The 12,703-nt window shown below is 41.5% G+C and overlaps 1 protein-coding gene across 1 annotated transcript; it reads right to left on the bottom strand.

The window, feature by feature from the left end:
* Window positions 1-493: 493 nt before the first annotated feature.
* Mrpl30 (mitochondrial ribosomal protein L30) lies at window positions 494-12,652 on the bottom strand. Its single transcript, XM_004669754.2, has 7 exons — window positions 12,497-12,652; window positions 10,355-10,412; window positions 8,225-8,298; window positions 6,491-6,571; window positions 1,274-1,420; window positions 1,000-1,073; window positions 494-921 (listed from the first exon to the last, which is right to left on the bottom strand). Exons 3-7 carry the CDS (start codon window positions 8,273-8,275, stop codon window positions 771-773), a joined length of 504 nt encoding a protein of 167 aa, XP_004669811.2. The 5' UTR covers window positions 8,276-8,298; window positions 10,355-10,412; window positions 12,497-12,652; the 3' UTR covers window positions 494-770.
* Window positions 12,653-12,703: the final 51 nt, after the last annotated feature.

Genomic DNA, 12,703 nt, shown 5'->3' with positions numbered 1-12,703 from the left:
TCTTTTCTTTTTCTTTTGTTTTCTGAGGTAGGGTCTCACTTTAGCCCAGGCTGATCTGGAACTTACTCTGTAATCCCAGGCCAGCCTCAAACTCACAATGACCCTCCTATCTCTACCTTCCCAGTGTTAGAATTAAAAGTGTGCACCACCACATTCAGCTCCCAATCTCTCTCTCTTCTTAAAAATTATTTGAGCTAGGTGTGGTGGCACATGCCTTTAATCCTAGTACTTGGGAGGCAGAGGTAGGGGGATTGCCATGAGCTCGAGGAACCTTGAGACTACATAGTGAATTCCAGACTCTACCTCAGAAAACAAACAAATAAAAATAAATTTGAGTGAGAGAAAGAGAATGGGTAAAACAGAGCCTCCAGCTGCTGCAAATGAACTCTAGAGAAATGCACCACTTAGTACATATGGCTTTACCTGGGTATTGGAGAATGGAACCTGGGTCCCAAGGCTTTGCAGGCAAGTGCCATAACCACTGAGCCATCTCTCAAACCCCCAAAGTCATTTTAATTAAAGCAATTCGTACAGACAAAGTTGTCAGTGGACCTAGATGTTAGATAAATGGTTCAAACAACTTCATTCTTATCCATTTTGGAGTGAAATTCTTAGGAGTAAAAAGGAAGAGAATTAAACCAAGTAATACAATCAAAATCTTCAAATCTATATAGTGGGAAAGAAACATAGTTATGTTTTGCCAGTGAAAATTACTGGATTTAAAATAAATTTGGATGAAAACATTTTCTATTAAATAGAAGTAGCATTTTTTAGTCTGAAGCTGCTTGGGCAGCAGGCTTTCCTTCCCGCTCCACAGGCTTCAGGTGCCACTGCACAACTAACTCCCCAGTGCTCTTGAGACATGTGTTAGACATGTTTTCTTCTGTGGGAAGTCCTTGTGGCAGCTTCAGGGGCTTGATACTGGGACATAAGAAAACACATTTAGAATTACATTAGATAACACCTTTTTATAAACTGAAGAGAAGATAAACAACAAACCTTATCAAGTGTTTAACCACTTTTAGTTTTGCATTCACTGAAGGAATATTCTTATGAACTTGAGGCGTATGTGCCTATGAACAAAAGGAATGATGTTACAGGCCAACTTAAAAAGCAGATGGTACTATTTTATGAAAATGTTAAATCAAAGGCTTATTCTATCTCAATCAAACAAAAATAAGTTATACTATATAATACATTCAAACTCAAGAAATAGTAAGCATATATATCACAGTTTCAAAAGTCTAAGACTTAAAGGAAATTTATTGCATACTTTTTCTAGTCCAAGCATCTTTATTGTATCCTTTTCCCAGTATGGACGCCCTTTTATACTTCTTATTCTGGTAACAACATGCAGTTTATGAGGGTGCTGTGGATCTCCACCATATTTTTCATGATCTTCAGGACTAGGCTGAAACACCTAAAAAGGATAAATTATAAGTAATAACTTGTAGCAGACAGATTCAGGTTCGCTGAGATGAACTTCCAGACTAGGCACAGTTATGAAGGAAGGGATATTTAATGAAGCTTACAGATCAAGGGGGAAGTTCCATAATGGCAGAAGAAGCTGGCCTGCCTTCACAGGTCCAAGTGGAGAGAGAGAAGCACAAGCCTAAAGGTCAAAAGCCACAGCACACTTCAGGAACTCCAGCTAGATACACTTTGCATATCTTTAGACTGAAATCAGAAACCCACCACCACACCTTAAGATCACCCAGTGGCATCAGGTAGCCAGCAGATGCAAACTACAAACAATAAAGAACTGAATATATTAGGGGCCATCTATTCTATTCAAACCACCACATAACTTTTTTCTTGTTTTTACATATTTTATTAAACTCCATACATATATACAATATACCATGATCATAATCCCCTCCCATTACCCTTCTCTGGCCCCTCCCCCTACATCCTCCACTGAATGTTGTTTGATTTCTTTAAGGCAGGGTCTCTCTTCAGCCCTAGCTAACCTTGAACTCACTGTATAACCCAAAATGGCCTCAAACTCACAGCAATCCTTCTACCTTAGCCTTCTGAATGTTGGGACTAAAGGCATAAGCTACTATGCCTGACTGATTTCAGGTTTTGTTGTTGTTGTTTTTAATATCATATTATTATTATTAACAACATATTTTGTATGGATACATCATTCTGTTGGTACCCTCTTTTCTCTCATCCCTGCCCCTATTCCTTTGGGGACGCTCCTCAGTGGGTTTGCAGGTATTCCCTATGGGGTTGTGGTTTATATATTGTGGGAGCAGCAGACAGTTATTTTTAGGGGGAGGGAATGCCTCTGGGCATGAGGTCTCAACCTGTGGCTCTTACAATCTTTCTGGCCCCTCTTTCTCGAAATTCTGAGCCACGGTGGGTGAGTTTTTTAATTTATTTTTATTTTTATTTTATTTTGCTTATTTTTACTTATTTGAGAGGGACAGAGAGAAAGAGGCAGATAGAGAGAGAATTGGCGTGCCAGGGTCTCCAGCCACTGCAAACCAAACTCCAGATGCGTGCGCCCCCTTGTGCATCTGACTAACGTGGGGCCTGGAGAATCGAGCCTTGAACCGGGGTCCTCAGGCTTCACAGGCTTAACCGCTAAGCCATCTCTCCAACCCGGTGGGTGAGTTTTAAGTCTACTTAGTGGTGAGCTCTTAGTAGCCTCTGGATCTCTGCTTTGGTATGTGTTGAGTATCTTCAGGGTCTGACTCCTTCAGCCTAGTGCTGATTATCAGGTTCAGCATGGAAGCAGCACTCTTGCTCCTCTCAATTCCTTTGTGGTTTCAGGCTGTGGCTTGGCTGAAGTGCAAGGGGGTAGTTTATCTCATCTGGTGGAGTGACAACTCTTTAAAAAAATATTTTATAGCCAGGCATGGTGGTGCATGCCTTTAATCCCAGCACTCAGGAGGCAGAGGTAGGAGGAGCTCTGTGAGTTCAAGGCCAACCTGAGACTACAAAGTGAATTCCAGGTCAGCCTGGCTAGAGTGAGACCCTACCTCAAAAACAAACAAACAAACAACAAAAAAAACCCCACATATATATTTATGCATGTGGGAGGGGGAGGGAGAATGGTTGTGCTTCTAGGCACTGTAAAAAAAACTCCAGATGCATGTGCCACCATGTGCATCTGGCTTACATGGGACCTAGGGAATCATGCCTGGGTTCTTAGGCTTTATAGGCAAGCACCTTAACCGCTCAGCCATCTCTCCAGCCATATAACTCTTTCCACTTAGTTTCTATACACTTTTTTCTTTAAAAAAAAAAAAAAAAAACACAAACAAGCAAAACTACATCCCTAATCTTTATATGATCTTAGCCTCAAACTGAACATTTCAGACCAAGTCTAAGAATTACATACTCTAAGAAAAAATAGCACACATGTAAAGATTCTGGTTTTTTCAAAAAAATTATTTTTCTTTATTTATTTGAGAGACAGAAATGGGGGGGGGGGGGGAAGAATGGGTGTGCCAGGGCTTCCAGCTGCTGCAAATGAACTCCAGATGTGTGCGGCACCATGTGCATCTGGCTTATGTGAGTCCTGGAGAATCAAACCTGGGTCCTTTGGCTTTGTAGGCAAGTGCCTTAACCATTAAGCCATTTCTCCAGCCTCAGATTCTGTTTTATTTATTTATTTTGTTTTTCAAGGTAGCTCTAGCCCAGGCTGATCTGGAATTCAATATGTAGTCTCAGGGTAGCCTCAGACTCACAGAGATCCTCCTATCTCTGCCTCCCAGAGTACTGGGATTAAAGGTGTGTGCAACCACACCTGACATCTGTTTAATTTTAACCATTAGAAGCAAGTAGGAACAACCACACAACATGAAATAACTCAAATGTCAAGAGACTATTAGCATTGCAGGCTGTGCAGCTTTCAACTTAAAATACTAAATGCGTTGGGTGTGGTGGCGCACGCCTTTAATCTCAGCACTCGGGAGGCAGAGGTAGGAGGATCTCTGTGAGTTCAAGGCCACCCTGAGACTATATAGTGAGTTCTAGGTCAGCCTGGACTAATGTGAGACCCTACCTCAAAAAACAAACAAACAAACAAAAACTAAATGCTCTGGGGGCTGGAGGGATGGCTTAGTGGTTACGGTGTTTGCCTGCAAGGCCAAAGGACCCTGGTTCGATTCCCCAGGACCCACGTTAGCCAGATGCACAAGTGGGCACAGGCGTCTGGAGTTCGTTTGCAGTGGCTACAGGCCCTGGCATGCCCATTCTCTTTCTCTCCTTCTCTGTTAAATAAGTAAATAAATAAAAACAAAACATTTAAAAAAAAACTAAATAGGCTGGGTGTGGTGGTGCACGCCTTTAATCCCTGCACTCGGGAGGCAGATGTAGGAGGATCGCCATGAGTTCGAGGCCACCCTGAGACTCCACAGTGAATTCTGGGTCAGTCTGGGCCAGAGTGAGACCCTACCTCGAAAAACCAATAAATAAATAAATAAAAATAGAAATTAAAAAAAAACAAAAAACCTAAATGCTCTGGAATCCACCAAGTTCAGAAAAGTGCAGATTTCAGATTCCATAACAGTAGTCATCCAGTTAAACCTAAGCAAGCAAATACCCCGAAATCTGAAACTATCCAAACTCTAGAATTAACGATTAAGATGATAAATTTTGTTCTGTATATTTTACCAGTATGAAAAACTAGGGAAACCTCCAACAAAGACAAACCCCCAGCCTAACCTTCCCCATGAGCTTGACAAGGCTGAACATCTTTACTATATAACCCAGTGATTGTGTGCCTACACATTTACCCAGTGATTCAAAAACTTACAGTATTATACACATCTGCATGCAGTACTTGTACAGCTTTATTACTGCCCCAAATTGGAAGTAATCAAGTGTCCAATATGTGAGTACACTATACATCTACACCATGAAGTATGACTCAACAATAAGAAATAGTAAACTATTAAGCCATGAAAAGACATAGAATAATTCTATCTACATATTGCATGTACCATTCAGAGGAAGGGAAAAAGATCACAGGATAGTAGGGTTTGGGAGTTATGAGTAGTTGACAACAGGCAGAACACAGGTGATATTTAGGGCACTGAAATGGCTCTGTATAATACTATAATGCTGAATGCATAATAGCAGGGATTCATCAAACTGTATAAGCCATACAACATAAAGGACCCTATTGTAAATTACGTTCTTTAGCTAATAATAATATGTCAACATTATCCCATCAATTTTAATAGCTGCCCACATCAATGTAAGATATTAAAGGTCAGAGGAAACTATGTTCGGAGGAGGAAGCATATAGTATAAGGTAGTATAAGCTTAACTGGTTCATGAAATAGTCTATTAATTAAAAAGCAGACAAAAGCAAAGAAAAAAAATGAAGACCAAAAATCTATGGAGGGCTTAGTCTGTGTTTTGTAAAGAAAAAGCTAAAATATTCAAAGCAGCACTAGTTGATATAGAAAGTAAAAAATGAAGTCACATAGTAGGAAGACTCGCTGTTGTTCCAGGACAATGGTGATACACAATTCAAAATAGAAAGGGGGAAAAAAGAACTGTAAGCAGAAATAGACCACCCCCCTCCCAAAAAAAAACCCTTCCTGGGAAAGCCAGTAGAACAGGTAATACAGTTTTGTTTTTGTTTTTTATTTTAGCGGTGGGGTGGGGGGTCTAGAAAATGGGCACATCAGGGCCTCTTAGTCATTGCAAAGGAACAACAGATGCATGAACTACCATGTGCATCTGACTTATGTGGGTACTGGAGAATGGAACCTGGGTCCTTTGGCTTTGCAGACAAGCACCTTAACCACTAGGACATCTCTCCAGCCCCAGTTTCATTTTTTTTGTTGTTGTTCATTTTTATTTATTTACTGGAGAGAGAGAGAGAGAGAGGGAGAGGGAGAGGGAGAGGGAGAGGGAGAGGGAGAGGGAGAGGGAGAGGGAGAGGGAGAGGAAGAGAGAGAGAAAGAGAGAGCGCGCGCGTGCTAGGGCTTCCAGCCACCGCAAACAAACTGCAGACACGTGCACCCCCTTGTGCATCTGGCTAATGTGGGACCTGGGGAACCGAGCCTCAAACCGGGGTCCTTAGGCTTCACAGGCAAGCGCTTAACCGCTAAGCCATCTCTCCAGCCCCCAGTTTCATTTTTAATATAAGTATCATGTAAAATGACTCCTACTATGTTTTAAACTATACCATTACCTATATCCACATACAATGTAATATAAATGCTTTCAATATTACAGAATAAGTATCTTCTAAAATGCTGTCTTCAGGGCTGAAGAAATGCCTTAGTGGGTAAGGCATTTGCCTGCAAAGCCAAAGGACCCAGATACGATTCCTCAGGACCCATGTTAGCCAGATGCACAAGGGGGTACATGTGTCTGGTGTTCGTTTGCAGTGGCTGGAGGCCCTGGCATGCCCATTCTCTCACTCTCTCTCCCCCTTTCTCTGTGAAATAAATAAATAAAAATAAAATATTTAAAATGCTGTCCTTAAAAAAAAAGTGACATTAAAAACAATTCTTACTTTGTCTGGAATTCTTGATTTGGTAAATTTGTGACGAATCCAATTTGTACCAGCGAGAGATTCCACAGTTTTTGTCACAGTCTAAAACATGATATAAAACATTGTTCTTTGAGAACTCTACCTAGTATGAAAATCTTTGTTCAACAATATTAAAGTGACTAATATCTGTTTTGATATAATCTACAATTGTTAAAGGTTTAATTCAGCTCCCCAGCTGAATGAATACATACCACTTAACCACTAACAGATTACAATGCTAAATGCTCATAAACATAGACTTCTAGACCAGTGGCTGGTACTCTTATGTGAAGGACTAGAAGTAACTATTTTCAACTTTGGGGCTTCACAGTCTCTACTGCCAAGACCTAACCTTGTTAATATACTGCAAAAGCAGTAATATTATGTAAATAAAGAAGAATGGCTATTTTCAAACAAACTTTATTTATAAAAATAAGTGAAGCCGGGCATGGTGGTGCACGCCTTTAATCCCAGCACTCGGGAGGCAGAGGTAAGATGATCACTGTGAGCTCAAGGCCAGCCTGAGACTACATAGTGAATTCCAGGTCAGCCTGGAAATAAGTAAGTGATAGCCTGAATTTACCCAGGATGCCATGGTTTATCAACCCTTACATTAGACAGTGTAAAATAGTTCACCTTCAAAAAAACAATGCAAAAGAAACCAAAACTGAGCTGGAGGTTGTGGCTCCTACATGTAATCCTAGCACTAGACAGTCTGGGACAAGAGGCCTCCTCTTTAAGCCAAGCCCAGGCTGGGCTACTAATTCTTTCTAGTCCTAACAATGCCATCACAACCAGTTCTACCTCCTGTTCCTGCTCTATACTCCTCCAATCCCATTTTCTTCTGATAGTTGGATAAAAAGATTCATTATTAACCTTTTATATCCGGGAAGTGGTTTGTGGATGAACAACAGACATTTCCTTCTAGCCTTCCTGTACTGTAGAGATGGCTGTATAGCAGGATAGTGTTAAGAGGTAAGAAAGGAAAATTGTACTCTTTTATACACCAGATTCACTGAGCTTCTAATCCTGCTTCTGCTTCCCATAGCCATTAAGATAGGAGACATTATCTTCTCAAAGGGTCAATTTGTATGGCATTAAAAAGGATACAACACTCACTAAGATTAATCTGAGGTTAAGATAATGTATGAAAAGTAGCTTGACATTATCTCATTATATCTATAGCTAGCAGTTGGTCTGTATCAAGACCCAGTCTACATCTAGGTCTGTATCCAGCCTGGTCTTTATAATGTTGCACTTTCTAAAAGAAAGAATAGAAGAAAATACATGAAAATTCTGCTTTTCTGTGATGAAAATATACTCTTTATGATTAAGGGTTTTTCCTAAAACTGCAGGTTCTACAGCAAAAGACATTTTATGGCTAAAAATCTTTAGAGATAAACACCAAATAAATAAAACAAAAACATACAAGGGCTGGAAGTATACCTTAGTATGTAGGGCTTGCCTAACATATACAAAGCAGAATGTGATCTCTAGTAACATAAAACATAAATAAACCTAAACAAAGTTAGTATATATGTATGTGTGTGTATACATGCATACACACACACACACACACACACAAATATACTATATAAACATATCTAAAAGGAATTTGCAACAGAATTTAACTTGACTGTATGTTTGAAATTAGAAACTCTTGGGAGTAGAATGAAGGGAAAAAAAAAAAAGGAATTCTTAAATGCAAACACTTACCTGTAGTTTACCAGGGGACCTCTGTACCACTGAGTGCAAAATTCCTGCCATTATATATTAATTCTCTTTAGAGGCTGTGAGAAGTATAAGATAGATCGGCTGGTTAACCATGTTAGAAAGGGACAGCTCCCCCTTCTATCAGTGGTGAAAGCACATTAACGGCATCCTATGTTCATCCAATGAGTTTACAGCCTACGTTGAGACCACAAAACTGGGAAATGGTAGTTTACTCTCACTTGAAACACCCTCAACAATAAGTACAGATAAAAAAAAAAAAAAAAAAACACTTGTGGCAGTGGCTAGAGGCTCTGGCATGCCCATTCTCTCCACTGTCTGTCTCTCTCTCTCTGCTTGCAAATGAAAAGTAAAAACACTTTTTAAAGAATGGTTGTAAGCCGGGTGTGATGGTGCACACCTTTAACCCCAGCACTCGGGAGGCAGAGGTAGGAGGATCATCATGAGTTCGAGACCACCCTGAGACTCCATAGTGAATTCCAGGTCAGCCTGGACTAGAGCGAGACCCTACCTCAAAAAACCAAAGAAAAATGCTCGGAAGAGCCAGGCGTGGTAGTGCATGTCTTTAGTCCCAGCACTTGGGAGGCAGAGGTAGGAGGATCACCATGAGTTCAAGGCCACCCTGAGACTACATAGTGAATTCCAGGTCAGCCTGAGCTAGGGTGAGACGCTACCTCGGGGGGGGGGGGGGGAAGCTTTTAAGAGGAACCACAGAAAATGAAAGCTAGGCAGGACTGAAGAAATTGCAGCTTTCGAATTAGAATCTTCATGTATGAAAAAAATGATTCCTAGAAAGTTATCACTTTTTCTTCAAGGGCATCCAGCCACTGAGAGAATATATGCAGTCAGGTATGGTGACACACAACTGCAACCCCAGCACTAAGGGAGGCTATGGCAGGAAGACAGTGAATTCCGGACCATCCTGGGCTATACAACAAGACTTTGTCGCAAGAAGAAAAAAAAAAGAAGGAAAAAGAAACTAAAAAATACTTCACTAGTCTCTCCTTAAATAATCTAACTGTCTCAAAACTGTCAAGGTCACTACAAACAAGGAAAACTAGTCAAGAGGAACTTGAGGAGATATGATCATTAAATGCAATGTAGTGTCCTGAATGGGATCCTGGAATATAAAAAGGGATGCAAAGACACTGGGAAAAAAAATGAAGTAAATGAGTTAAGTTAATAATGTATAAGAAAGTGGGGGGGGGGGAGGGAGGGAATTACCATGGGATATTTTTTTATAATCATGGAAAATGCTAATAAAAATTAAAAAAATAAAAATAAGCCATTGGAAAAAAATAATAATGTATAAATATAGGGGGCTGGAGAGATGGCTTAGTGGTTAAACGCTTGCCTGTGAAGCCTAAGGACCCCGGTTCGAGGCTCGATTCCCCAGGACCCACCTTAGCCATATGCACAAGGGGGTGCAAAAGTCTGGAGTTCATTTGCAGTGGCTGGAGGCCCAGGTGCGCCCATTCTCTCTCTCTCTCTGTCTCTTTCTCTCTCTGTTGTGCTCAAATTAAAAAAAAAAAAAAATGTATAAATATAGGGGGCTGGAGAAATGGCTTAGTGGTTAAGCGCTTGCCTGTGAAGCCTAAGGATCCTGGTTCAAGGCTCAATTCCCCAGGACCCTCGTAAGCCAGATACACAAGGTGGCGCATGCATCTGGAATTCATTTACAGTGGCTAGAGGGCCTGGCATGGCCATTCTCTCTCTCTGTCTCTTTCTCTGTCTGTTACTCTCAAATACATAAATAAAAATAAAAAATAAGAATGTATCAATATTGATTCACCACTTGTAATAAATATATAAAGGGGAAAAACTGAGTGTGGCATATATAGGAACTTGGTACTATCTTCACCAATTATCTATACATCTAAAATTAGTTAAGTTAAAAAGCTTGTCTGTAGAGCTTAACAACTGGAGTTCAATTTCCCAGTTCCCACATAAAGCCAGATGCATAAGGTGGCACATGCATCTGGAGTTTGTTTGCAGTGGCTGGAGGCCCTGGTGCACCCATTCTCTGTCTTTCTATGCTTGCAAATAAATAAATAAAAATATTTTAAAAAAATTAAAATCAAGCTGGGGGATACTGCTCAATAGTAGAGTGCTTACCTGACATGCAGAAGGTCCTGGGTTTAATCCCTAGTAATGCTCTTGTCCCACCCCATTACTGTAAAAAGAAAGAAAGAAAACCTCTAGTGCCTTTCCATTTAATCACAGCCATTAACCTCTATGTTCAAACCCCTGACACATCACTGCTGACCTTTTCCATCCCATCTCTAGACTTTCATCTCCAGCTACTCTCTGGCTTCATCACAAGAGAAGCTGGACTCCTGACTGACCTGAACAAGCCTTGCAGGTGTGATCCCTTTGAGGGCTGGAATAATCCTGACATACCTAACTCGGTTATTCTCTTTCAATTTTTGGTTCAAACCACATCTCAAAAAAGTCTACTGTGGTCACATATTTAACGATTGCATCACATACAAATGCTAGCATACTCAGACCCTCTAGGGCTACTTGAATATTTTCCCACAGCATTTACCATTATCTAGCTTGTTAGGTTTGTTGTTTAGTGTCTGTCTCTAACCAAAGCATATTAGTTCCCCAGGACAAGGATTTTAAATTGTTTTGGGTTTAGGGCTGGAGAAGATGGCTTAGCAGTTAAGGTGCTACCTGCAAAGCCAAAGGACCCCAGTTCGATTTCCCAGGACCCACATAAGCCAGATGCACAAGGAGGCACATGCATCTGGAGTTCGTTTGCAGTGGCTGAAGGCCCTGGCATGCCCATTCTCACTCTCTCTCTACCTCTTTCTCTCTGTGTCAAATAAATAAAATATATTTAAAAAATTGTTTTGGGTTTGTTAAATTCTCCTACAGTGCCATCCTCCCCAGAGTAGGCACTCAATATATTTCACTGAATGAAGCTCAATTTACAGATATCAGAGGGTATGACAATTTACTGCTTTTCTGTTTTGTTTTGTTTTCAGTACTAGAGATTGAACCCAGGACCTTGTACCTGCAAGGCAAGTGCTCTGAGCTGCATCACCACCTCCAGTAATTTCTAAATAGGTTGTTCTTATTAGCCATGTAACTTTTGGACCCTGAAGCAATTATACTGCCTCTTATTGCACAATAGTTTGTCTTCTGCAAAGCTGCAAAACCAGAAAATTGCTGTGTAACATATGAAAAGTATAACCCCCATTTCTGTTTGTAAAAATATCTCAATATATGCATGCACAGAAAAATCTGAAGGTGGTCAAAAACCGTTAACATACCCCTATACATAGGCAAATCACTCACCTAATGTCTGAGAGTTTTTATTTTTTATTTTTAGTGACCATGCATGTATTTGCCAGAGATGGGTTACCAGAGATCCTGAATATATTTACAAAGTGGGGAAAACACTATTGAAAATGCAGAATTTCTTATGCAATAAACGAGATCTCCGAAGCCAATACACAGGTCCCTCTTCTCTGAATTCCTAGCGTCCAGCAAGTAGTAGGGGGCCTTCATAATTGCCTCTTGGACACAGGTTTGGGTAGTGACAATCATAACGTGCTTCCAAATCACAGCCTTTAGTAAATGGCAAATATTTTGACTGCTAGCCGGGCGTGGTGGCGCATGCCTTTAATCCCAGCACTTGGGAGGCAGAGGTAGGAGGATCACCATGAGTTCGAGGCCACCCTGAGGCTACTTAGTGAATTCCAGGTCAGCCTGAGCTAGCTAGAGTGAGACCCCACCTGGGGGGGAATATATATATATATATATATATATATATATATATATATATATATATATATATTATATATACACACACACACACACATGACACACACACACATACATACATCACACATACATAACTATAAAAATAAAAAAAGGGCAGTTTTGTCTTACTGGTTTTTTTTTGTTGTTGTTAGAAAATAAGGTTACTAATCCTCATGGGGAGGTCCTAAGTTATAAATACAGCAGAAGCACTGAGAAGGCTAAAAACAAACGTGAATACCCATTCCCAAGAGTCCCGCTTGGGCGGCTCGCACTGGGAGTCCCACTGGGGGTCTCCGCCGGCCGCGGCCCGCAAGGACGGGACCCCGCCGGCGCGGCTTCGCGGAAGCCGGAGAGGCCGGGACACGACACGGCCCTTTCAGGCCGCCGTGAGCCACTTCGGTCGGCGCTAGCGGACAGGTCCCAGCTTTTATACTCGAGGCGAGCAACGCAAGCTTCCAGCCACGGCTCCGCTCCCTCACTCACCAGTCGCGGCCAACAGTCGAGCCTGAGCTTCCAACCGAGAGCGGCTACAACAGGAAGCAGAACCCAGCGCCACTCTCAAATCCCGTCGTCGCACGGACTTTAGTTTCGGAGAAGAGCCTTTCAGTTCCGGCCCGGGCCCTCGCCGGTGAACACCCAGGCCCCGGAGCAGCGCGGTCACGTGGCGCGGGCGCCGCGGTCACGTGGGGA

Source organism: Jaculus jaculus, chromosome 4, assembly GCF_020740685.1.
Source record: "Jaculus jaculus isolate mJacJac1 chromosome 4, mJacJac1.mat.Y.cur, whole genome shotgun sequence".
NCBI classification, from domain to species: Eukaryota; Metazoa; Chordata; class Mammalia; order Rodentia; family Dipodidae; genus Jaculus; species Jaculus jaculus.
Note: the sequence above shows the minus strand (reverse complement) of the source record. Positions and strands in the feature narration are given on the sequence as shown.

What these genes read in the sequence shown, in the direction of transcription:
- Mrpl30 (XM_004669754.2), bottom strand. Translation starts at nt 8,275, where the DNA reads ATGGCAGGAATTTTGCACTCAGTGGTACAGAGGTCCCCTGGTAAACTA. An exon ending in GGTCCCCTGGTAAACTACAG is followed by an intron (nt 6,572 to 8,224) that starts GTAAGTGTTTGC and finishes ATCATGTTTTAG; the next exon opens with ACTGTGACAAAAACTGTGGA. An exon ending in AGATGCTTGGACTAGAAAAA is followed by an intron (nt 1,074 to 1,273) that starts GTATGCAATAAA and finishes TTTTGTTCATAG; the next exon opens with GCACATACGCCTCAAGTTCA.